General features: G+C 38.5%; 1 protein-coding gene across 3 annotated transcripts in view; it reads left to right on the plus strand.

The window, feature by feature from the left end:
• Positions 1 to 25,127, plus strand: part of LOC140726386 (cystine/glutamate transporter-like) — a 167,902-nt gene that overhangs the window by 121,585 nt on the left and 21,190 nt on the right. For 2 of the 3 annotated variants that reach the window (XM_073042690.1, XM_073042692.1), the window contains 4 exons: positions 8,074 to 8,177; positions 14,043 to 14,139; positions 19,128 to 19,277; positions 23,729 to 23,906. In XM_073042690.1, the coding sequence (XP_072898791.1) occupies positions 8,074 to 8,177; positions 14,043 to 14,139; positions 19,128 to 19,277; positions 23,729 to 23,906 (529 nt within the window). The remainder of the gene's footprint in view (positions 1 to 8,073; positions 8,178 to 14,042; positions 14,140 to 19,127; positions 19,278 to 23,728; positions 23,907 to 25,127) is intronic. The other variant, XM_073042691.1, reaches the window with a different exon arrangement.

Genomic DNA, 25,127 nt, shown 5'->3' on the forward strand with positions numbered 1-25,127 from the left:
CCTTCAGCCTATCTAGTCCTTGCTGGTCTGTTATTCTGTCTGGTCCCATCAACCCATGCCTGGACCAAAGTCCTCCATATCCCTCCATGTACTTATCCAAAATTCCCTTAAACATTGCAATTAATCCTGCACCTAGCACTTCCGCTGACAGTTGGTTCCTCATTCACACCACTCTTTAAAAGATAGATAGATAGATAGATAGATACTTTATTCATCCCCATGGGGAAATTCAACTTTTTTTTCCAATGTCCCATACACTTGTTGTAGCAAAACTAATAACATACAATACTTAACTCAGTAACAAATATGATATGCATCTAAATCACTATCTCAAAAAGCATTAATAATAGCTTTTTAAAAAGTTCTTAAGTCCTGGCGGTTGAATTGTAAAGCCTAATGGCATTGGGGAGTATTGACCTCTTCATCCTGTCTGAGGAGCATCGCATCGATAGTAACCTGTCGCTGAAACTGCTTCTCTGTCTCTGGATGGTGCTATGTAGAGGATGTTCAGAGTTTTCCATAATTGACCGTAGCCTACTCAGCGCCCTTCGCTCAGCTACTGATGTTAAACTCTCCAGTACTTTGCCCACGACAGAGCCCGCCTTCCTTACCAGCTTATTAAGATGTGAGGCGTCCCTCTTCTTAATGCTTCCTCCCCAACACGCCACCACAAAGAAGAGGGCGCTCTCCACAACTGACCTATAGAACATCTTCAGCATCTCACTACAGACATTGAATGACGCCAACCTTCTAAGGAAGTACAGTCGACTCTGTGCCTTCCTGCACAAGGCATCTGTGTTGGCAGTCCAGTCTAGTATCCATACTACTCATAATTCTGTATACCTCTATCAAATCTTTCCTCAATGCCCTACACTCCAGTAATAAACCCCTGACTTATTTAACCTATTCCTGGCAACATCCTGGTAAACTTTCTCTGTGCTCTTTCAATCTTATTGATAGCTTCTCTGTAGGTAGGTGACCAGAACTGCAAACAATACTCCAAGTTTGGTATCACCAGTGTTTTATACAACTTTTCAACATAACATGTCAACTCCTGTACTCAGTATTTAGATTTATGAAGGCAAAGCTTTCTTTTCAACCCAAACTACCTATGATGCCACTTACAAGGGATTATGGATCTGTATTCCCAGACCCCCTCTGTTCTACCACACACCTCAGTGCCCTACCAGTCAATGTATTTATCCTATCCTGTTTTGTCCTGCGAAAGTACAACACTGCATACTTGACTGTTTTAAATTCTACCTGCCTGTTTTCAGCCCCTTTGTCCAACTGGTCCAGATCCCCCTTTCTCAATGTCTACTACGCCTCCAATCTTAATGTTATCTGCAAATCTTGTGATCCAATTTACCACATTAACAGTCACATCATTACTATAGATAACAACAACAATGGGCATAGCATCAATCCCTGCGGCACGCCACTAGTCACAGGCCTCCAGTCATTTTAACTTCCTTCAATGCCTATCAAAACATTTGTGTTCAACTATTTCAATTGTATTTCACTGTGGTTGGGTGGAGGGTGTGTTTTTTTTGCTTTTATGCATGAACTCATCAAAGTTAATGATGTGGATTTGTATCTCGCGACAACATTTAAAAACCCAAGATCAGGGGTATTGTTGATTAGAGAAGAAGAATAGCCCTTAACTCAGCAGTGGAGTTATCGGGGCACAGTGTTTCCGTAGCAATTGTTTTTCTTGTTTTTACAAGGCCGAGTTGCTAGCTCAATGCTCAGTCCAACTTGGATTCGAACTCGGGAACCTTCGCTCCGGAGTCCGACGCTGATATTATTGCACCACTAAGCGGGACATTGTTGATTAGAAATAGACCAAATTTCTTTCATTTCTGCTCTATTTATGAATGTAACAGCAATCTGAACAAGCACCTAACGGATCAACGTGAATGTTTCCATTTTTCACATCAATTATCCCTATAGCCTCTCAAAATAAGATTGCTAGTTATTGGCTGCTGAAATACAAACTATTTTGATTGTGCTCTCAAGCATAGTTGAGATTACTTTTTAACTGCCCAAATATTACCATTATCTAACTGAAACGTTAACAACTATGGCTTAATTGCGAGTATCCATGCTTATGGCTCAGGAGGTTTCTGATTCAAACCCTACTCAAGAACTTCAATATCCAATACAATATTGAGGGAGTGATGCATTGTTAGAGAATTCGCTCCAAGGTGAATTCTACAGTGAGACTTCTGGTGAGACCACTCTTAGAGTATTGTATTCAATTCTGGTCACCTCATTGTAGGAAGGATGTGGAAGCTATGGAGAGGGTGCAGAGGAGATTTACCAGGATGTAGCCTGGTTTGGAGAACAAGTCATATGAAGCAAGTTTAGCAGAGCTCGGACTTTTCTCTTTGGAGCGTAGAAGAATGAGAGGGGACTTGATAGAGGTCTACAAGATTATGAGAGGCATAAATAGGGTGGATAGTCAGTACCTGTTTCCCAGGGCACCAATACAAACACCAGAGGGTATATGTACAAAATTAAGGGAGGGAAGTTTAGGGGAGACATCAGGGATGTTTTTTTTTTTTACACAGAGGGTTGTGAGTGCCTGGAATGACTTGCCAGGGATGGTGGTGGAGGCTAAAACATCAGTGGTATTTAAGAGCCTCTTGGACAGGCACATGGATGAAAGAAAAATGGAGGGTTATGGGGTAGTGAGGTTTAGTACTTTTTTTTTAAAAGGATTATATGGGTCGGCACAACATGGAGGGCTGAAGGGCCTGTACTGTGCTGTAGTGTTCTATGGTTCTATAGCATTATTTTGAAGAGGAGTGTGAGATTTACAAACATGTATATTCATTCCTCATTCAATATTGCTGATGAACATATCATCAGGTCTTTATCACACAAACTGATTATTGTATTTTCTGCAGCATATCAATCACAGCTTTGTCAACATTTTACACCCAATAAAGTAGCTGTAGTTTGGAATCTCCAAAACTACATTATGTAAATTCAATTAGATAGATAGATAGATAGATAGATAGATAGATACTTTATTCATCCCCATGGGGAAATTCAACTTTTTTCCAATGTCCCATACACTTGTTGTAGCAAAACTAATTACATACAATACTTAACTCAGTAAAAATATGATATGCATCTAAATCACTATCTCAAAAAGCATTAATAATAGCTTTTAAAAAGTTCTTAAGTCCTGGCAGTAGAATTATAAAGCCTAATGGCATTGGGGAGTATTGACCTCTTCATCCTGTCTGAGGAGCATTGCATCGATAGTAACCTGTCGCTGAAACTGCTTCTCTGTCTCTGGATGGTGCTATGTAGAGGATGTTCAGAGTTTTCCATAATTGACCGTAGCCTACTCAGCGCCCTTCGCTCAGCTACCGATGTTAAACTCTCCAGTACTTTGCCCACGACAGAGTATTTATCACGACGATGATTTATTTAAAACTTATCAGCCCATGGTCCTCTGCACCCAACACATTCTCTACAACTACATTTTACCTGTTCAGTCTACATTATGTTACAATAAGAAATCCTACAACCAAACGTATCTTTACCTTCTGCTTTCTACTTTCCACAGGGATCGCTCCCTCCATAATCCTCTTGTCCATCTGTCCCACCCCACTAATCTCCCTCCTGGTACATGTCCCTGCAAGCAACAGAAATGCTACACCTGCCCGTTCACCTCCTCCCTCACCTCTATTCAGGGCCCCAAACAGTCCTTCCTGACTTCCTCCAGCACTTTGTGTGTGTTGCTCTGCAGAATCTCTTGTGTTCTTTAAAACAAATTTGGCATATTTGTTGAACTTCTACAGTAGACTGAAATTAGATCACAGAACAGATGAGCCATTTGTCCATCCATTCAGAAAACATAGAACAAAGACCAGTACAGCATAGGAATAGGCCCTTCAGCCCACAATGTTGTGCTGAACCAATTAAATTAGTAATCAAATGGCTAACTGAACTAATCTCCTCTAACTACACATTGTCCATATGCCTCCATTTTCTTCACATTCATGTGCCTATCTAAACATCTCTTTAAAGTCCCTAATGTACCTGCTTCTACCATCACCCCAGGCAGCACGTTCCAGGCATCCACCACTCTCTGTGTGAATACTTGCCCCTTACGTTTCCTTTAAAATTACCCCTTATCACCTTAAATGTTTGCCCTCTGGTATTAGACATTTCAACCCTGGATAAAGGATACTCCCTGTCTACTCTATCTAAGTCTCTCATAATCTTGTAAACTTCTAGCAGATCTCCCCTCAACCTCCCCCACACCAAAGAAAGCAACACAAGTTTGTCCAGCCTCTTGTGATAGCACATATCCTCTAAACCAGGCAGAATCCTGGTAAACCTCTTCTGCAGCCTCTCCAAAGCCTCAACATCCTTCCTATAGTGGGGCAACCAGAACAGTACGCAATACTCCAGATGCAGCCTAACACGAGTATTATAAAGCTGCAACATAACTTCCTGACTTTTGAACTCAATGCCTTGACCAATAGATGTAAGCATGCCTTCTTAACCTCCATATCAACCTGTGTAGCCACTTTCAGGGAGATATGACCTTGGAACACAAGATCCCTCTGTTCATCAACACAGTTAAGTGTCTTGCCCTTAATAGTGTATTGTCTCTTTACATTTGACCTACCAAGGTGCAACACTTCACACTTGGCCATGTTAAACTCCATATTCCATTTCTTTGCCCAAACATATAAGCAACTGATCTATATTTCACTGTATTCTTTGCCAGTCATCTAAAATATTGTCAACACCACCAATCTTTGTATCAATTGCAGACTTACTAACCAACCCATTGATATTTTCATCCAGGTCATTTATATACATCACAGCAGCAAATGTCCCAGTACAGATCTCTGTGGAACACCACCAATTACAGGCTACAGCTATAATTAGTCCCTTTGACCAATAGCCTCTGTCTCCTATTGGTGAGCCAGGTTTGAAACCAAATAGCCAATTCACTATTGATCACATGCATCTTGTTCTTATAGATGAGGCTCCCTGAGGGACTTTGTCAAACATCTTACTAAAATTTATGTAGACAATATCCACAGCCCTACCTTCATCAAACACATTTTTCATCTTACCAAAGAACTCAATCAAGTCTGCAAAACATGACCTACATTGCACAAAGCTATGCTGGCTCTCCTTAATTAAGCCATGGTTTTCCAAATGCACATAAACTCTATCTCTAAGAATTCTCTCCAGTAACTTCCCTACCTTTGACATGAGGCTCACTGGTTTCCAGGTTTATCCCTAGTTCTCTTCTTAAACAATGGAACAACTTTACTTTCTTGCTAGTCTCCAGGACCTTGCCAGTACCTAGAGAGTACCCCAAAATATGAGAGGTATAGATAGGGTAAATACAAGTTAGCTTTTCCTTCTGAGGTTAGATGAGACTAGAACTAGAGGTCATAAGTTAAGGATGAAAGGAGAAATATACTTAAGGAGGACTTAATGGGAAACTTCTTCCCTCAGAGGTTCGTGAGAGTGTGGAATGAACTGCCAGCACACATAGTGGATGTGGGGTTGATTTCAATAAGGAAGAGTAATTTGGATGAGTGCGTGGATGGGAGGGGTATGGAGGGTTATGATCCGGGTGCAGATCAATGGAACTAAACAGATTAATGGTTCAGCATGGACTGGTTGGGCCAAAGAGCCTGTTTCTATGCTGGAGTGTTTTATGACAATGACTCTAAAGATATTGATCAAGGACCCAGCAATCTCTTCACTTGTCTCCCTAAATAACCTGGGGTAAATCCCATCAGGCCTTGGGGATGTCCATCTTAATGCTCCTTAAGAGGCCCAGTACCACCTTGCTCCTTTACTTCAGAATGTCCAAGTACATTCATACTCTCGGTACTGATCTCCCTATCATCCACATCAATAAGGACTCATCCACGTCCTTTTTTATTCAAGCAAATTTTCCCTCCTTTATCATTGAGTGGTCCCGCTCTCCCTGGTTATCCTTTTGCTCCTGATGTATGTATAGATTATCTTGGGATTCTCCTTGCCAAGGACTTTTCATGGCCCTTCTGGTCTTTCCAAATTGCCTTCTTGAGTTCTTTTCTGGCTTCTTTATAATCTTTTAGAGCTCTGTTGGATTCTAGCTTCCTAAACTTTACATACTTTTCCTTTTTCTTCTTGATTAAATTCTCAACATCCAAGGTTCCCTTACCTTCCCATCCTTGTCCTTCCTGACAAGAACAAACCCGTCTTGTACTCTGTGCAGTTGGTCTTTAAACACCCTCCACATATCAGATGTAGACTTACCCAAAAGCAGCTGTTCCCAAATAACTTTCCCTAATTTGCCCTGTAATCTTGTAATTTGCCCTGCTCCATTTTAATACCCTCCCTCAAATTTAAGATACACTTATCTTAAAACTTAAGGAATTGTGGTCAAAGTTCCCTAGTTACTGACCTACTGAAAGGTCAGTCACCTGGCCAGGTTCATTACCCAACACCAGACCCAGTACAGTTGGTCCTCTTGTTGGACTATCTATATACCCTCCTGGATACACCAAACACATTTTGCCCAATCATATCCATTTGCACTAAATAGGTCCCAGTTGATTTTAGGTGTTACTTTTATACCTTTTGTTAATCCGCCTGCATGTCTGTTCCTAAATGTATCAGTGGCTATTATGGGGTGGGGGGGGGGGGGTCTGTCGTACAATCCCTTCAGAGTGATTGCACTCTTCCTAATTTTGAGTTCTACCCAAAAACAGATTAAGGGAGAGGTGTTGGATTGATTGGAATATGGGGAGAATAAAATGAGATGGCAGTAAATAAGAGATTGATGGTCAGCACAGAATCAATGGGCTGAATGGCTTGTTTCCATACAGTGTGACCCTAAGTCGCTGATTCTAAACATCATGAGGTAAATGTTCTGTAGATAATACAGAATTCTTATAGCCAAGGGATGAGAGTGAGGATAAGCTCCCACTACCTATTAAATGCTCCAATGGCATCCGTCTCAAATCACCTCTGACAACCATGTCCAGCTCCTGGCCTTCACATGTGGCTTAGGTACTAAGCCTGGTGGAACTGTTTCTACTAACAGAGGAAGGAGCAAAGGCAGGGTACTGGTTCCTTAAAACCAGTCACTTTGGGCAGATGGGAATCATCACCCATGGTTGGAGAGGGAAAACTTTGATGATAAATTTCCGATGCCTTGGGGCTATACCCACTCATGGGGATGGCTTCAGGAGTAATCCCGAGGAAAAATCTGGAACTGGAGTCCTGGAGGTAGCCCTAAGTTGAGTTCAAACACTGACTGCCAATTCCTGTGACACCAGTGCGGCCAAACTGTATTGGTCTGTACCGTTCCTTTGGGTTCATCAGCCGTGTAGAGGGGGAAGCCTACTACATTGGCAACAGCGTGCTCTCCATATCATACTACTCTGGTTTGCATATCGTGTAGACAGCTGGCATCCAACATCCACGGTCATTCCCGATCAATGGAGAGCCTCAGCCAAATATAGAATTTGCTGCAGTTATGAAGAATTTTGGAATAATCACTTGGAAGTTCACCCTACAATGTAAATAGCTTTATGGTTCATTCAAGAAGTGGCAGAGCAGAGGGGAAGAAATTTATTCCTATTTTTCTTGTTTTTACTTTCAGAAATGGTAGTTATTGAAATACTCATTGCCTGCATATACATTGGCTTAACTGAAATCCACAACCCACTAAAGATCAGGTGAACAAAGAAAGCGCCTCCCCCCCCACACTCAGCCTCTCCCACCCTCCAATACTGTGAAAGAAGCCACACAGATCGAAGGAATTCACAGAAGACTGATGACAAAAGCATAATTAACTAATCTTTATGGGAGAAAGGGTATTTTGCTAAGATGTTACACTTGTGTCCTGCCAGAGGCTGGGGGCTTCTGTAAAGAACTTTAAGACCACTATATTTTTTGTACTTATATTTACATTTTCATATACCACATTATATGAGAACAAAATATTCAATTGCCACTGTAATTGTTAATATAACTAGCTAAACAACTAACTACAAAATTGATTTTAACTGCACTCTGATTGATTAGACCTTTGCAGAACGACTGATGGGCAAATTCTCCATAGCAGTGCCAGTTTTTGTAGCTCTTTCCTGCTTTGGGTCTATGAATGGAGGTATCTTTGCAGTTTCCAGGTAAGAATTCAGTCATTTTTATTTTGTTTGATGGGGCCAATGAATCCAGATAATATGGGAATGAGGAGTTCACAAAATATTGTATCATGCATCCTTTAAAATAATGGGGATCAACACATGCTCTATGGTGCCATGGCTGAAAACCAACGGGTTAGAACTAGCTTACGAGGACTGTCATTCCTAGAATCACTGCAGATGGTGAAATCTATCTCTCTCCACCCTACTCATTCTCAGCTGGTTCACATTAAGGTGGCCATCTTGCTAGCTAGAAGCATACGGAGCTCCAGCACCGTGGCATTATCGGCAGCAAGCCCTCTACTGGCATTGTAAAGAAACTCAGTGTTGAAAGGGAATTGTGAAGTCATGCAGTGATACAGCATGGAAACAGGCCTTTCTTCACAACTCATCTATGCTGACAAAGCTGCCCATTTTTCCATGCTTGGCCCATAACCCTCTTAACCCTTTCCTAGCCATGTACCTGTCCAAGTGCCTTTTAAATGCTGTTATTGTTCATGCATCAATCACTTCTTCTGGTAACTCCATATATGCACCATCCTTTGCATGAAGGAGTTGCCTCTCAGATTCAGGTTCAGAGTCACTTATTTATCATGTGCACATCAAAACATACAGTGAAATGCACCTTTTATGTTAACAATCAACACAACTGAAGAGGATGTGCTGAAGAGCCTGCTAATGTTCCACACATTCTGGAGCAAATGGAGTATGCAAACCATCTTCAGCAGAACAACAGCGCACACACACACACACACACACACCACCCCACACCCCCCCCCCCCCCCCAGGACAGGCCACCTCCATCCTCCAGTGCACTCACCTTAACCCTTTTCCTCTTACCTTAAACCTCTTGCCTTTAGAGGCCTTCTGCTGCAAAAAAAGATGGTGTGCCTTTACTCTATCTGTGCCCTCCATGATGATACACCTCTGTAATGTTGTCCCGCCACCTCCTGTGCTCCAAGGAGTAAAGTCCTAGCTTGCCCATCCTTTCCCTACAATGCAAGCCCTCAGATTATGGCAACAATCCTAATGACATCATTCCTGTAATAGGGTAACCAAAACTAAACATAATTCTCCATATGCAGTCTTACCAAATCTTGAAAACCTGCAGTTTTGTTGGCTGCAATTTTTTAAAGATTTTATATCACATCTGATATAATAAATAATCAAAAACATAAAAGTCTTTTTAAACAAATAGTCGACTAAAACAAACTCAAACATGTAAGAATAAGTAATTAAAAACATTGAAGCAAACCTTCACAATAGTTTTTTTAATTGACAGAATTACAAAACTCATTGAAATCAGTAGTGTTTTCAATCTTTTTGCTGTTTTTACCCAGAAGAGATTTTCCACATTAATGGGAGAGGCTATCATGCCAGGCAAAGATTCAACAAAAAAATTATTATTGAATTGAGTGGCATACTGGTATAAGCTAAATGATTCACAATCTATGTTTAAATGGTGATATTCAACCTATTATGTCCAAGTTCTGGTCTATTTGTTCTTAAATCAGTGTTTCATTGAACATAAGCATTTGAAGTAAACATTAGACTTGATGTTCTTGCCAAAAAATTGACAGTTCTGCTCCAAAACACAGGAGCTCAGCAATTTTAACATCAGCAAGTCCAGGATCCATATAACTGCAAAGCCAAATTTGTCATGAATGGAATATTTGTGGGCATGCTGTTTTGGCACTGAAAGAATGGCGACATTTGCAGGCTACCCTGCACAATATTTGCTGATTTGATATGAAGTAACCAACATATTTCACTTAATATTTCAATGTACCCGTGACAACTAAAAAGTTAATCTTAAAATCTTAATCTTTAAATTTTAGAGATTCTGCAGATGCTGGAAATATTGACCAGCATGCACAGAATCCTGGAGGAACTCAGCAGGTTTGGCAATATCTACAGAGGAGGATAAACAGTCAATATTTCATACTTTTCATTAGAGCTAAAAATTGATGAGCTATAAATCCTTGGAAATCCTGGAAAGTTGAGGAGTATGAGTCAAATAAAGAGGGTTAGCTTGGATTTACAGCTATAGTGACAGACAGATCAGTGCTGCATGATCACCCTGGCACTGAAAATGTAGACAGAGTGCACCAGGACCTCCACACATGTGCTGTCCATGGAAGCCTTGGTCTTACTGACAGGTTCTGAAACCAAACTGACAGATTTGGATTTCCAGTGAAGTCGAAGTCTGTATTTTTGACAGTACTTATGTGGATCTCCTGGTCTTTCTGATGTTTAAGTAGTTAATTTCCAGCAATTTTGAACACAGCCTTTCCCCTGCGGATTCCCTCACTATTGATTGAAATTTGCTCTCTAATGTACCAGCTGCCCCAGGTTAAGAATGCTCATTTTATGAACATCCTGACATACAAATATTATCAAATTCAAATGTCTAATAAACATACATACTTCTGACATTGTGGTATTCACTGAGCTTGGCAATTAGCTTGCAGAGGTTTCGCCACCAGTCGAGGTGGCATCCTCAGTGCGCTGTTAGTGGTGTTTCTCAACAACTGCGCACTCAGGATGTCACCTCAACCGGTGATGAAACGTCTGCAAGCTAATTGCCAAGCTCAGCGGACACCACAACGTCAAGCACCTCAACCCAAGCTATGCATATTCACCACCACCCTATACATACTGCTGTTATCCAGGGACAACCTGTAGCTAACCCAATGTGAGTCGTTTTCCATTTATACATGTGAAATTATCTGACAAGCTGGGCATGACTTACAGGTCCAGGAAGTGCAAGCAGAAAGAAACAACTAACAGGGACCCATGCTTTATTACACCATGGCCTTGCGTATGCTTCCAGTAAGCACAGGCTTGAACTTTGAAAAAAAAAAATTGGTAATGTAGTGATGCATTAACGTAATTGACCTCTCTTGAAAGCAGTGTTCTGAAGTACTGAATAAAACTTTATATTCAAAATCTGGGAACCATGATTCCAAGGAACCAAAGCTTACTTGCCCTTAGCACACTGAGCTCAGAAGACAGGGATGTAGGGAACTTGTTAGCCTCTCCTAAAACTAGATATGAAGATACTGCGCAGCCTATTTTTCTTATTGTAACATAATGTAGACTGAACAGGTAAAATATTTTGGGAGGTTAAACTCAAATAAAATTTTGCATTGTATATTTTATCATTCCATTTAACATTGATAGCTGATGATATACCTGTTGGTTTACAGTCATATTGCCAACTTAGAAACACCTTGGCAAATTTTATACTTGTAAATTTATTATTGTTGCTGTGTTCCATAGATTGCTTGCTGTTTTGATACAAAGTATAATTTTTGAACAATAATGAAAAGCCTAACCAATACCCCCGATTACATGGCTAAAGGTTTCAAACATGTTTAATCTTTCAATGATTATGAGCTTTACCTGAACTGGGATATTATGCAAAGTTATGCAAATATGTTTCCATAATGGTGCAATCTAGATTCTAAGTGAGTACTCATTCAAGCAATTTTACAACACAATTTTTTTGCTAGCTCCAGGATGATCTAATGCATATTAGACAGTAAAGTATGCAGATTAGTTAAGTATACAGACATTGAAAGAATGATATGCTGATATAGCCATCATTTTCCTGAGACAGAAATTGAAATTTCAATGACAAACCCATGTCATTCCATTGTCAGTGGCTTAGCAAAAATTCATTTTCTTCAATATAAATCATTTCATGTACAGAGGAGGTTCTGTACTTGGAAGCCTTAGAAACCTTTGTCTCTCAAGCCAAACTGCCATCTTGAGCTTTCCAGTAAAATCCAGGAGCCATACTTGACAGTAGATATGTGGAGGTTCTAAATCGGATGTTAAAGTAGCAAAAATGGATTAACATTTTAAAGATACTTGACTTATCAGTTACTTTATCTTTGAACTAAAATTTAAAATCCGTAACATACACTATCTTATTGCTCACGTATTAAGAATTAAATTATTCACAAGTACACATACACAGTAGTTTACATTAAATAACATTAACCGCAGCTACATTTCTGTGAAAAGTGTAGCTGCAACTTCGCAAATATTCAAATATGATTTTAATAATAGAATGAACAGCTTACAAGTAAAATGCAGAATTTGTTAAACAAGGAACTATTGCTTACCAAGAAAAAGTAATTAAAACCAAGGAATCAGTTTTTGTATATCAATGCATGTGAATTATCTGTGTATCAATTACTTCACCCAGCTAACAAACTACACTCAGCGGCCACTTTCCTAGGTACAGGAGTAGAACCCAGTGTGGTCTTCTGCTGCTGCAGCCCATCCACTTCAAGGTTTGATGTGCTATGCATTCAAAAATGTTTTTTTCTGCACATTGTTGTAATGCGTGGTTATTTCATTCATTGTCGCTTACCTCTCAGATTGAACCAGTCTAGTCATTCTCTTCTGATCTCCCTCATTATTAATAAGGCATTTTTGCCCACAGAACTGCTGCTCACTGAATGTTTTATTGTTTTTGTACCATTCTCTGTAAACTCTAAAGAGGGTTGTGCGTGAAAATCCCAGAGCAGCAGTTTCTTAGATACTCAAATCACCCTGTGCGGCACCAAAAATCATTCCATAGTCAAAGTCAGTTAGATCACACTTCCTCCCTATTCTGATGTTTGGTCTGAACAGCAACTGAACTTCTTGACCATATCTGCATGTTTTTGTGCATTGAATGGATGCAACATGATTGGCTGATGTTTTCATTAATGACCAGCTGTCCAGGTGTGCCTAAGAAAGTGGGCACAGAGCATATTTATCATTGGCATCTTTCCAGTTGAGATCGGATACCTTGTTGCCTCCTTAGTTTAGGATCTCACCCAGGAAGGAGATTTATTTTCTGAACTGGCAAACTTCAGCCAAGAGTGTATTTTTATTCAATGATTTCTTTATGGGATGTGAACATTATGACCATCCTGTTCTGACTAAGTAGTTTGCTAGACTACTTCAGAAAGCAGCTAAGAGTCGGCCACGTTGCTGGCTCTAGAATCACATAGAAGCTTGGCACTTAAGGATGGACCATCTCTGTCTCTGATGGACAAAATACAAATCAAGTAGTTTTACCATTTTGTATCTTTAATTTCAAGTTTAGTTAGTTGAATAAATTTAAATTCTGGACTACCAAATTGGAATGCAAACTTAAGTTACCAATCAATAATCAATAACTCCTTATCCTAGTCCAGGAACTTAATCTCCTGTAGGAATACAATTGGCCTCCTATCTGATTTAAAAATCAGTCTTAAAAATGTAACTGGGTAGTTTAAATATCCTTCTGAAGTAAAACTTGAAAAGTTTCACTGTTATGCTTCTGAATTCTTTTTCCTCCTGAGATTCAGGTTGGATTCTCATCCATATTAATCTGATGGAATAAAGGTTGCTATTTAATCCATTGCTCTTTGAACATCTGCTATTTTTATGCTCATACAGATATGTGAGAAAATCTCTTCTTTTAATAACATCTGATAATGTTATAGAACCAGCAGCAGAACCAAAGTGAAATCAATTGTTCTGAGTGGAGGCAGCCAAATTGCATTAGATTTTTTTCCTGATGTACCGAATAAAATTTTTCATTTGAGCAGGTGAAAAAATATAATCAAATATGATTTTATTGCAGCCTGAGTCATTTGTTGTACTTTATCCAGGCAGCTAAGATGAAAAAGATTGCAAGTGACTTATTTGATATATAAAATCTGAGGTGAAATGGTTGTTTTAAAAAAAGATCATTGAATTTCAACAAACTACATGAACTCATGGATATTACATTGCATTTGCTGTTTATTGGCAAGCCTGCCAGAAACCTGTTTCATAATCTGTTGTATCTCTTCTACCAAATAGATTGTTTTTTGTTGCTTCACGAGAAGGTCACCTTCCCGAAATTCTGTCTATGATCCATGTTCGTAGACACACACCTATTCCTGCTACTATTGTGTTGGTAAGAAAAGATCTACACATTTAGCTGCACATTCAGTACCTAATATTTATTTATAAATTTAATTTCCTGTCTGAGGACTAACTTTCTCTGTGGAACACTGCATTACCTTTTTCACTGAATTGTTGCATATCTTGTCATTTGATCAGGCAAAGTTCAGAGAGAGAGAGAGAATAAAAAAGAATGGAAATCTAACCTAACTAAATCTATTCATGGTGGGGAAAATTACATATTCAGTGACAATGTCATTGGCTTTCATAACTTTTTTAATGCTCAGAGGGACTTATGAGTCTAAAAGGAAATGGAAATGTCTGTTGTTGTCTGGCTCTAAATAGCTGATCTCTTGGTGAGTATCACCAAGAGTGACTTTGCCTAGCAGTGATAATGTTTCCAGTCAGAGAAACCCAATGAACCCTCTTCTCCAGGAGGATTTCACTGTCTTAGATAGCACCAGGAACCTTAGAAAGAATATTAAGCTATATTGTGTAAATGAATGAGATTGTGGGAAAGTATTTTTTTTTAATTACCTGTATTTACAGGTATTATTGATTGGTGTAAAGTGCAATTTAAATTTCATGAACATATTTTGCTGTTTTCACAATGCTTTGTTTCATTTCTGTACGCAGAATTAAAATTAAGCAGGATGTGGAAACTCTTAGTCAGCAGTCAGTATGTATGAAGAGAGGAATAGTTAATATTTCATCAAACTATGTGCAATTTAAAATTAAACATTCCCATTTAAGAACAAATTTAGATTTGAGAACAATTCAAAGCAACAACCCAGTAACAATAAAATCAATCTATTCTAAAATCCCTTCTGCAACAATTGATACCCTCCTCCTACACATTTGAATTTCAGGGAAACACTGTCATAGTGTTGAAATACTCCCAACTATGGGATGCTAATTCAAAAATAATCTATTCAAGTTTTGAAACCCTTCAAATTCCATTAAGCTAGCATTGTGTTATGTGTTAAAATTTGTTGATTCAAGTAAAATTTAGTGATCAATCATGACAATACTGATCATTACATAATGCTTTGGTATATAAACATCAGATTCTAACACATTCGTTTTTATTAAATGAAGCACTAGTATATTAATCACACTAGCATACAAGTTGTAGCCTCCCACAAACATTTTTAGACAAAAGTTCTTGGGAATTCATATAGCAGGTTTTACAATTATTTATATCAAAAAAATATGAAAACAAATACATTGTGATGGATCAGTTGATTATCTGTCACCTGTACACTTAATTTGAACAAAATTTAGATTGACTTGCTGGGGTTTCTCTCAGCTGGATAACATTTCAGTGATATTTCTACTTTTTTCATTTCTAAATTTGTAGAAAATTGTATCAAGAGCAATTATGAGGAATCACTTTTTCACACAAATACTAGATATAGGAACCTGATCTTCCAAAAGTCTGCAGATAATTAACATTTTAAAGATTTTGATTAAATTTTGTTAAATGGAAGTTGTGTGTATTAGCATTCAATTGTGTTGCAGAGCAAACTCAAAAGGCTGAATATACCTGAGGCTCCAAGGTTCCTGAATATCACAGAACCTTATGCTAAAGGATTGAAAATGTGGCATAATGATGCACAAGACAATGGTGCACAAAAGGAGTTCAGATTTCTGATGTGTGGTTGGGAAACATAGAACACTATAGCATAAGAACAGACCCTTTAGTCTACAATGTCTGTGCAACCATGATACCAACCTTACCCATATGGACCTACACATGGTCCATATCCTTTCAGTTCCTGTCTGCTCATCTGCCTATCTAAATGCCTTGTACATATGTCTTCGTATCTACATTTCCTTGGCTGCATGTTCCAGACACCTATTACTCTCCCTTGAACAATTCCCTTAAACTCTTCCCCTTTCATCTTAAAATTATGCCATCAATTATTTGATGTTTTCACACTGGAAAAAAAATCACTTCACCTATCTGTCTAATCTCAGCTTCAAATGGACCAGAGAAAAAAAAATCCAAACTTTTCAAAACTTTCCTTGTAACTCACACTCTCTGGTGAACATCCTGCAGTAAGCACATCTGCACACGATATTCGAAATGTGGTGTAAGCAAAATTCTGTACAGCAACATGATTTCTCAACTTTTATGCTCAAAACCCTGATGCAAGTATACCATATATGCAGGCTCAATAGACTAAATGGCCTAATTCAGCTCCTGTGTCTTATACACCATCTTTACCACCTTATCTACCTGTGTTGCCTCTTTCAAGGAGCTTTACTCTTCTAATATCCATCTGCAACCATGCAGAAAAATTGAGGAAACTACTCAGGAAGGAGCAATACGAGACCCCCTCTTAAGGAATAGATGGGCTAAGTAAATGAAGTGGCAATTGCAGAGCACTTTGGCTCCAATTACCACAATTCTTTTTGTTTTTAAATTGTCGTGGAAAAAGATAGAACAGGTCCACAGATTAAAGTGCGAAACCTGAGCAGGGGCCAACGCTGAGAGCATTAGGCAGGATCTAGCTGGAGTAGACTGGGCAACTCTTTTTGAAGACAACAGAACAGTTGGCAGGTGGTTGGCCTTTAAAAAGGTCATATCAGAGGTCCAAGAGCAACACATTCCTGTTGGGGTGAAGGGTAGACATACCAACTTCAGGGAACCTTAGCTGATGACAGATATCAAGGCTCTGGTAAGAAAAAAAGAGGAAGCATACATCACTTTAAACGGCTGGGTACAAATATAAAAAGTTTAAGAGCAGGCTTAAAACTGAAATTAGGACTAAAAAAGAGTATGAAATGGATTTGGTTGGCAGAGTTAAAAAAAATTCCAAGAGGTTCTTCAGTTATATTACCAGTAAAAGCATGACTAGGGAGAGAGATTAAGTCCTTTTAAGGACCCACAGGGCTGTCAGTGAGCCTGATTCAGTTGTGGGAAGTTACTAGAAGGAATTCTAAGGGGAAAAGATGAAACCATCGCTTGGATAGTCAAGGTCTGATCAGGAATCATTAGCACAGTTTGTTGGGAGGTCATGTCTGGTGAAACTCTTGGAGTTTTTTGAAGAGGTATCAAGTGGCTGGATGAAATCAGGGCAGTGGATGTTGTCTATATATATGTCAGTAAGCCTTTGATAAGACTCCAGGTGACAGGCTAATCTGAAGGATTGGGTCACCTGGGATTCAGGGGAGCTACTAAAGTATGTTGAGAATTCTGATAGGAACCAGGGAGTGATGATTGAAGTTCGATTCTCTGACTGGAAGCTTATGACTATGGGATGCCCCAGGGGTCAGAGTGGGAACCTCTATTATTTATTATTTATGTAAATGATTTAGATGTGAATGTTCATGCAGTATTAGCAACTGTGCTGATGATACTAAATGAGAGGTCTTGTTGATAATGAAGAAGGTTACAATGAGTTACAAAAAATCTTGATCAGTAGGGGAGATAGGGTGAGGAATAGCAAATGAATTTCATCTTAGATAAGTATGCACTGATGCTTTTGGACATTGAAGTCAGGGTAGAAATTAAACAGGGAATGGTAGCGCACTGACGTGTGTTGAGCAATAAAGGGGTCTGGGTACAAGTGTACAGTTCGCTGAAGGTGGCAATGCAAATAGACGGAGCTAAGAAAGATTTAACATGTTGGCCTTGATTAGTCAGTGCATCGTGTTTAAGAGTAGGGATATTACATTGCCATTATAGAAATTGTTGGTGAGACTGCACTTGAAGAATTGTGCACCATCTTTGGTTACCATGTTAAAGAAGCTAGAGAGGGTGCAGAAGAGACTTATGAAGAAGTAGCTTGGAATAGAAGGCCTGAATTGTAAGGAATAGTGACATCATAGAAGTTAATAAAAATCATGAGGGTATTTACTGGTATTCTTAGTGCAAGCGAAGTTATGCTGACAAAGTAAGGGAAACTCCAAACTATACAAGGGAACCATATTTCTCTTTTTTCTCTCTCTCTCTCTCTCAACTTACACTGAAGTCACTATGTTTATTCTCTTTATTTTGTTGTGTAGATTATGTATAATTTATGTTAATATAAGTTTATGTTAACATTATTTTTTATTCATATGCTATTTACTAATAGTTGGATGTCATCTGTAAAAGCACAGGGCTCATGATTTAATGAAGAGACGTGGAAAGTTAAAAATATGTGATACAACCAGTAATTTACTCAATTCCTAGAACTTTTGATGTGCATTGCTGAACAAATCTAGACTTTTACAAACTGAGTATACAATTCAGGCATATGTTTTATACTGTGACCCCTCCATTGGTTGGGGTCAACCAGATGTTGCGTCATAGCTGTCAACGTGATATGCGAACCAGTTCGCAAATCAGGGCTATGTGATATGGAGATCAAGCTGTTGCCCATGTAGCAGGCTTCCCCTTTCCATGGAGCTGATGAATCCAAAGGAATAGTAGAGACTGATACAGTATGGCACAAATGGTGTTGCAGGAGTTGCCAGTCAGTATTGAAATCAACGTAGGACTGTCTTACGGACTCCAGCTCTGGACTTTTCCTCGGAGTTTACTCCCAACGCCTCCCCATGAATGGATATAGATGTAAGGCAGCAGAGGCTTGAGATCTGAGTTTTCCTTCTCCTAGATGAACGGCCAACCATAGATGATGAGCCCAAAGTGATTGGTTTTAAGGCACCAATAAGCCAGCTTTACCCCTTCGCCTGTCAGTAGAAATGGTTCCACCACACTTAGTAGCTAAGCCACACACAAGGGCCAGGAGCTGAACTTGGTTGTCAGAGGCTATTTGAGATGCATGCCATTTGGAGCATATAATGTATGAGCTTATCTCCACTATCACCCCACGGCTATAACAACCTTAAGAAACCATGTTTTATATTGGATATATTTTTTGTTAATCAGAAGTTTAACATGGAAACGTATTAGGACCAGAATAACATATCAATATGTATCTTATTTCACCTTAAGTCCCACTAAATCTATTCAAATAATTAATTTTTTGTAACTTCCATCTCTTACAGTATCCGACAACTGTCTTCATGTTGTTTGTAGGTGATATCTACAGCTTACTAAACTTTATGAGCTTTGTCCGATGGCTGTTCATTGGGCTGGCTGTAGCTGGTCTGATTTATATGCGGCATACGCGTCCTGATATGCCACGCCCATTTAAGGTAATGTTTACCATACAGAATTACTGTAGACTGGTACTTGCCTGCAGTAATTAAATGCTGAATATTGACATGCCTTCCACCAACTTTCATATTTAAAACATGAATGTATATCACTGCATAGTATTCCTGTTTAGTTCCTTGAAAATTTCAAAGACTGTGCAGTATTTTTTGACATACTTGTTTGAAGATCCTACCATTTGCAAAGAAAATACACAAGATAACATTTTATAGCCCACTTCTACATATTTTCATTGTTTTTATTTTCCCTCAGTTCTCCACCCATTCCTGCTTTGCCTTTGCTCTTGTATAGGTTGTCCTCAAGATGGAATATTTAATTGGCTCCTACCACTTTCTATGACCTTATTTAATTAGTCATGCATATGGATGAGTGCTTGAATGTTGAATAGTTGGTGATAAAACCAATGAAATCCATATAAGTCTTAACGGATGCTCACAAATACCAGTAGAAGTCATTGGCTTGTAATGATGACATGGTTCATCTTGTGTTTCTCTATTCTCAAAGTACTTTGAGCACCATTTTACTGCCTTCTCAGCTGATGTCACTTTACTCAGCCTTCTACATTTTCTGGCAAAAGTAAACAAAACAGTTTACAAATGTAGTTATAGCACCAAGACATGTTTTTAATAGTAGCACAGAAATTCCTGTCATACCGGGCCAAGCTGTTTTGTAAGATTTTTTTTAACTTATGCAATCTGTTCCCACTGCAGAATCTAATATCACAAAATTAAATTATTCAGGTCAGAGGCAGAATATTGTAATGTTACACTGTCTTAAGAATAGGAACAAAATAAAACACTTTGATAGCTATTATTGTTATCCTCTCCTTCGTCATTCTTCGCCGTTCCTTTATTAAAGTGAATAAATTTCAACCAAATCTAATCTTATTTTTATTTAGCTCCTTTCTAATGGGTAATGAAATAATTTACACGTTTGTATGAATACACATTTTGTTGTAAATGTTATATTACAAATCAGTAGCAGGTGTATTAAGACAAGTTAATCAGTGCCAGGATTGTTAAAAGGCTCAGTAGAAGAAAAAGACTAACTTGTATCTTTCTGAAGGAAATTGAAGAAGCATTTTGGGGAACATTGTTTGCAGGGTGAAGGAGAAATAGCAATGGGACGGACAAGTTTGATCTTCAACGAGCCAACACAAATTTGAATATGTGAAATGTCTTCTACTATTTTGTTAAATTTAAGAAGGTGACAGCAGTATATTTTAATTATAACATACTGAAATGGCTTAGAATAAGATACTCAAATCACTATTTCACAGCAACCTCACAACAGTAGAGACAGAACAACACATACACAAAATGCTGGAGGAACTCAGCAGGTCAGGCAGCATCCATGGAAATGAATAACCAGTCGATGTTTTGGGCTGAAACCATTCTTCAGGGCTGGAAAGAAGGGGGGAAGATACCAGAATGAAAAGGTGGAGGAAGAGAAGGAGGATTAGATAGAGCATGATAGGTGAAGCCAGGTGGGAAGAAGGAATCTGCTGGAGAGGAGAGTGGACCATGGGAGAAAGGGAAGAAAGAGGGACACCAGAGGGAGGTTTTAGGTAGGTGAGGAGATGAGGTAAGAGGCCAGATTGGAGAATAGAAGAAGAGGGAAGGGGATGGGGAAACAAGGGACAAATTCTTATCAACCAACCTTGTAATACTTAGAGCAACAACATCAAATATTATATTACATAAGTATTTGTTATTACTAATCTATGTTAAACACAAATTAATGTGTTGCTCACAGTCCAATTAATTATACAGATTGTGTTTCCTGCCAGAATTTTATCGCACTGAGATGTTTCAGGAGGAAGTCTGTTGATAGAATGCAATTCCTTCAATTAAATAATTTTTATTATATTTTTTGAATGGAAAGAAAACTTTTCTACCTATAATATGAATTTCCTATTCCAGTTGATATGTTTTTGTACCTAGGTGAGGTAATGTAAGTTTTGTGAATGCCAGAGGATTCATGGAGAAAAACTACATTTGGAACAAATTTATCAAAACACAAGAGTGCTGCTGGTGGTTGACCTGATGACCATGAACCATGGCGTGCTCATTCCTTCCAGAGATCAAAGAACAACTCAGGGAAACTATTATTGGGTTATTCCAATGAACAAAAGCAGCATTCATCCTGGGCCACATGCTTTTCACATACTTAAGATTGGCAGAATTCCAAGAAAAGCATTCTTTTCCCAAATGATCTCATGAAGTAACATAGGACCAATTTGTCTAATTACAGTTAGTCTATATATTTTTTTTATTCCGATGTCACTCATTTTCAATGTTTTATGTCTGAGCTTCACCCTATGCTTGTGAACACAGCTGAAACGTAACAAAAGCTCCCCTTGCATTCCACTGAAACTTTCAACATTTGAGGTCATTTACTAGTGTTATCTTAGACTGTTTATGAATCTGGAATATTAGCTACCTAGGAATAAATTACAAGGAAGGAAGATGTCAAGCAGTTCTGATGACATCATCTACCTTGAATGCAAAATTTAGGAGGTTTAATATTCTTGTACGAACAACAAAATGTTATTAGTTAATCTCGTTTGTTTATTCTTTACTGACTGCATGCTGTACTTCCCTTGTGCTCCTAACACCGGGAGGATGCTACAATAATGTGCACAACATCATGGTGGTTACCTTCAGGTCCCACATTATCTTCTTGCTATATGTTTAATTGTGTTGAAAATTATTTGGAAAAAATAGCTTATCAAGAACTACAAGTTTAAAACCACAAATACTGAAATAGATAATGACTGTTTTGGATCAGCTGGACTTCAGGATAGAACTCAGATACATCAATACTGCCTCTTTTCAGTTCCATTACAGCCTATAGTCTATAGCTCAAGACTTTTCAACTCATAGGTGGCAATATAAATGAACTGGCATTCTGAAACTACGTACACATTGGAACAATTTAAATAAATACCACACACAACAAAATAGAAGACATTAGTTAATTAATTTACCATTTTCCCCATAGAACATTTTGCTCGCTAAAATGACAGGCAAAAGGCTACCCTCTACAGAAGTTCATGTAATTTGATAGAGTGATGTGGGAAACTAACTGCTCTAAGCACTTAAATTATACTGACTCCATGATTCCCAGCAGTGTCAGGAGCATTAGTGGTAGGGAAGAAGATCATATTCCCATGGATCAGTGCTCCCTCCCAAGAAAATTCTGAGTCCTTCAGCCTTACTTACATATATTTCTGCCTCTTTTTTTTCCATGTACTAAATTACCATGTCCAATCTCATTCACATTCTGTATGTCACACTCTTCTAACTCAGGAGCACAAACTCATCCATTTGTGCCAACTCTCTGGTTTAGTTTTGTTAACAGTGGAGCGTAATTTTGGATGTAGTGCCTCATTGTCTTTTAAATGCATGAGACAAAAGAGGATTTTATAATTTTTGAGATTCATGCTCAATTCCCCATTCTCACTTAATCCAAGCTACATTTTGATTTTTTGAGGTTGCAAAAGAAAAGGTAATGGTTTAAATCTTCTGTACATCAATTACATTGAAGTACTAGCTTTAAAATTCAGAATTAGAAATTGAGCTGCTGACTTGCTATAGTGCAAAATCAAAATCTGTTTTACACTTTCTGACCACATGTTTTCTTTCTTTGCCTCGCTCGCTGTGTACGGCTTTTATTTCTGTTTTGTTGTCTCGTAGTGTTAAAAGTTAAAGCTACGGATGCAGAACTGCATGCAAGTACTAAGTAAAGAACGGTTTACTCACAGTTGTGATCTTACACTGTGATCATTTCCTTTCGACCTTTCCCTCATTCTGCCCTTCACTCTACATTATGGTGGGTTTTTAAGTTATTCCATTCACTTTTATGTCACATACACACTTTGATTACACCACTCACAGATTATCTATATGTGCCTTCCTCTTCTATTCACTTAACTTCTCCTCTTTTCACTCATTACCTTTTGGATTTTACACAGCTCAAACTTGAATGAGAAACCAATCTGGAAGTGTGTCATCCTAACCACAATGCATAAATAGAATTATACAAAGTTAAACATAAAATCGAAGGCATCTCAGGTCACAAAATCCTCATATTTGACCCAAGTAATCAAAATTCCAAGCTAAATATTTTCTTAAAATGATAGGCTCAGTACCATAACAATGATGAATTAAGTTGGTATAAGGAAATACGTCATTTCCTCTGTTGTAATATTTTTTAATAGTGTAAACAAGCTGACTGTCAATTGGAGCTAATGTTTGTTAAGTTAGCATTTAAGATAGATGGCTGAATTAAAACAGATGATATTTTACAAATGCTCTCCTTAGTATCTGGCTAGATAAAAGGCCAGTGTTCACTTTCAGTGCCTGAGTAGTAATCTAAAAAGAGCTCTGTTACCAAAATTTCTTTCAATAATTTCTCTTTGCTGTTGCAGGTGCCTCTGTTCATTCCAGTTTTCTTTGCCCTAACTTGTCTCTTCATTGTTGCACTGTCACTGTACTCTGACCCCATCAATACTGGTATTGGATTTGCCATCACTCTTACTGGTATCCCTGCCTACTATCTGTTTGTGGTGTGGGACAACAAGCCAAAATGGTTCAGAAGATTGATGGGTAAGTGAAGAATTTATCTCATTACTTCAATATTTGTTATTATTTTATTTTCATCCAGTTCCTTCTTTCACATAAGCAATGTCACTATAGAATAACAACAATAATTTTCTTGTAGATGATGAATCTAGATAATAGTGCTATCATGTTTGCTGTTGTGTGCTGGGGCAGCAGGCTGAGGGTAGCAGACACCAACAGAATCAACAAACTAATTCGTAAAGCCAGTGATGCTGTGGGGGTGGAACTGGACTCTCTGACGGTGGTGTCTGAAAAGAGGATGCTGTCCAAGTTGCATGCCATCTTGGACAATGTCTCCCATCCACTCCGTAATGTACTGGTTAGGCACAGGAGTACATTCAGCCAGAGACACAGTCCACCGAGAAGTAACACTGAGCGACATAGGAAGTCATTCCTGCCTGTGGCCATCAAACTTTACAACTCCTCCCTCGGAGTGTCAGACACCCTGAGCCAATAGGCTGGTCCTGGACTTATTTCCACTTGGCATGATTAACATATTATTATTTAATTATTTATGGTTTTATGTTGCTATATTTCTACACTATTCTTGGTTGGTGCGGCTGTAACGAAACCCAATTTCCCTCGGGATCAACAAAGTATGTTTGTCTGTCTGTCTGTCTGTAGTGTGAGAGAGTAAGTCAATGATGCCTTTCTTCATGGTTGTGGCAGTGAGTTGCTACATATTTCACTGACTCTCCTTGAAGGCCACTGTCACGCTTGAAAATCAAGTACCCGCAACTACCCAGGTTAATGTGCGTACTTCAGAGTTCATAATATGCTGCAACCCCCGCTGAGATTCTCCAGGGTTTTCAGATTTTACTTCAGAATCGATCCTTGTTGTAAACTGCTAACTATAGTTTTCAAGTTTCATCTATAACTGAACAGGTGTGGATGGTAAAGGGTTGTTTTCTGTTAAGTTACTACCGAGAAAGACACAGGTGATACCCAGTCTTGTGTCATGATAGAAACAGCACATTCTGAAAGTCACAGATTAAAAAAAAATAAAAATGATAGTCATTCACCAACTTTCATAAAGGCAGTTTAATATGTCAGGTGAGGGTGGTCACCAGAACTAGTTAATCATGTCTTTTTCTTTCAGATATTGACCTGTGCACTTTCAGTTATTAAGTATTTCTGTTCTCTGACACAATGATCGATAATTCATAAGTATTAAACAAAAAGCAATTTTCACATTTGTGGAACATT

Source organism: Hemitrygon akajei, chromosome 4 (assembly GCF_048418815.1).
Source record: "Hemitrygon akajei chromosome 4, sHemAka1.3, whole genome shotgun sequence".
NCBI classification, from domain to species: Eukaryota; Metazoa; Chordata; class Chondrichthyes; order Myliobatiformes; family Dasyatidae; genus Hemitrygon; species Hemitrygon akajei.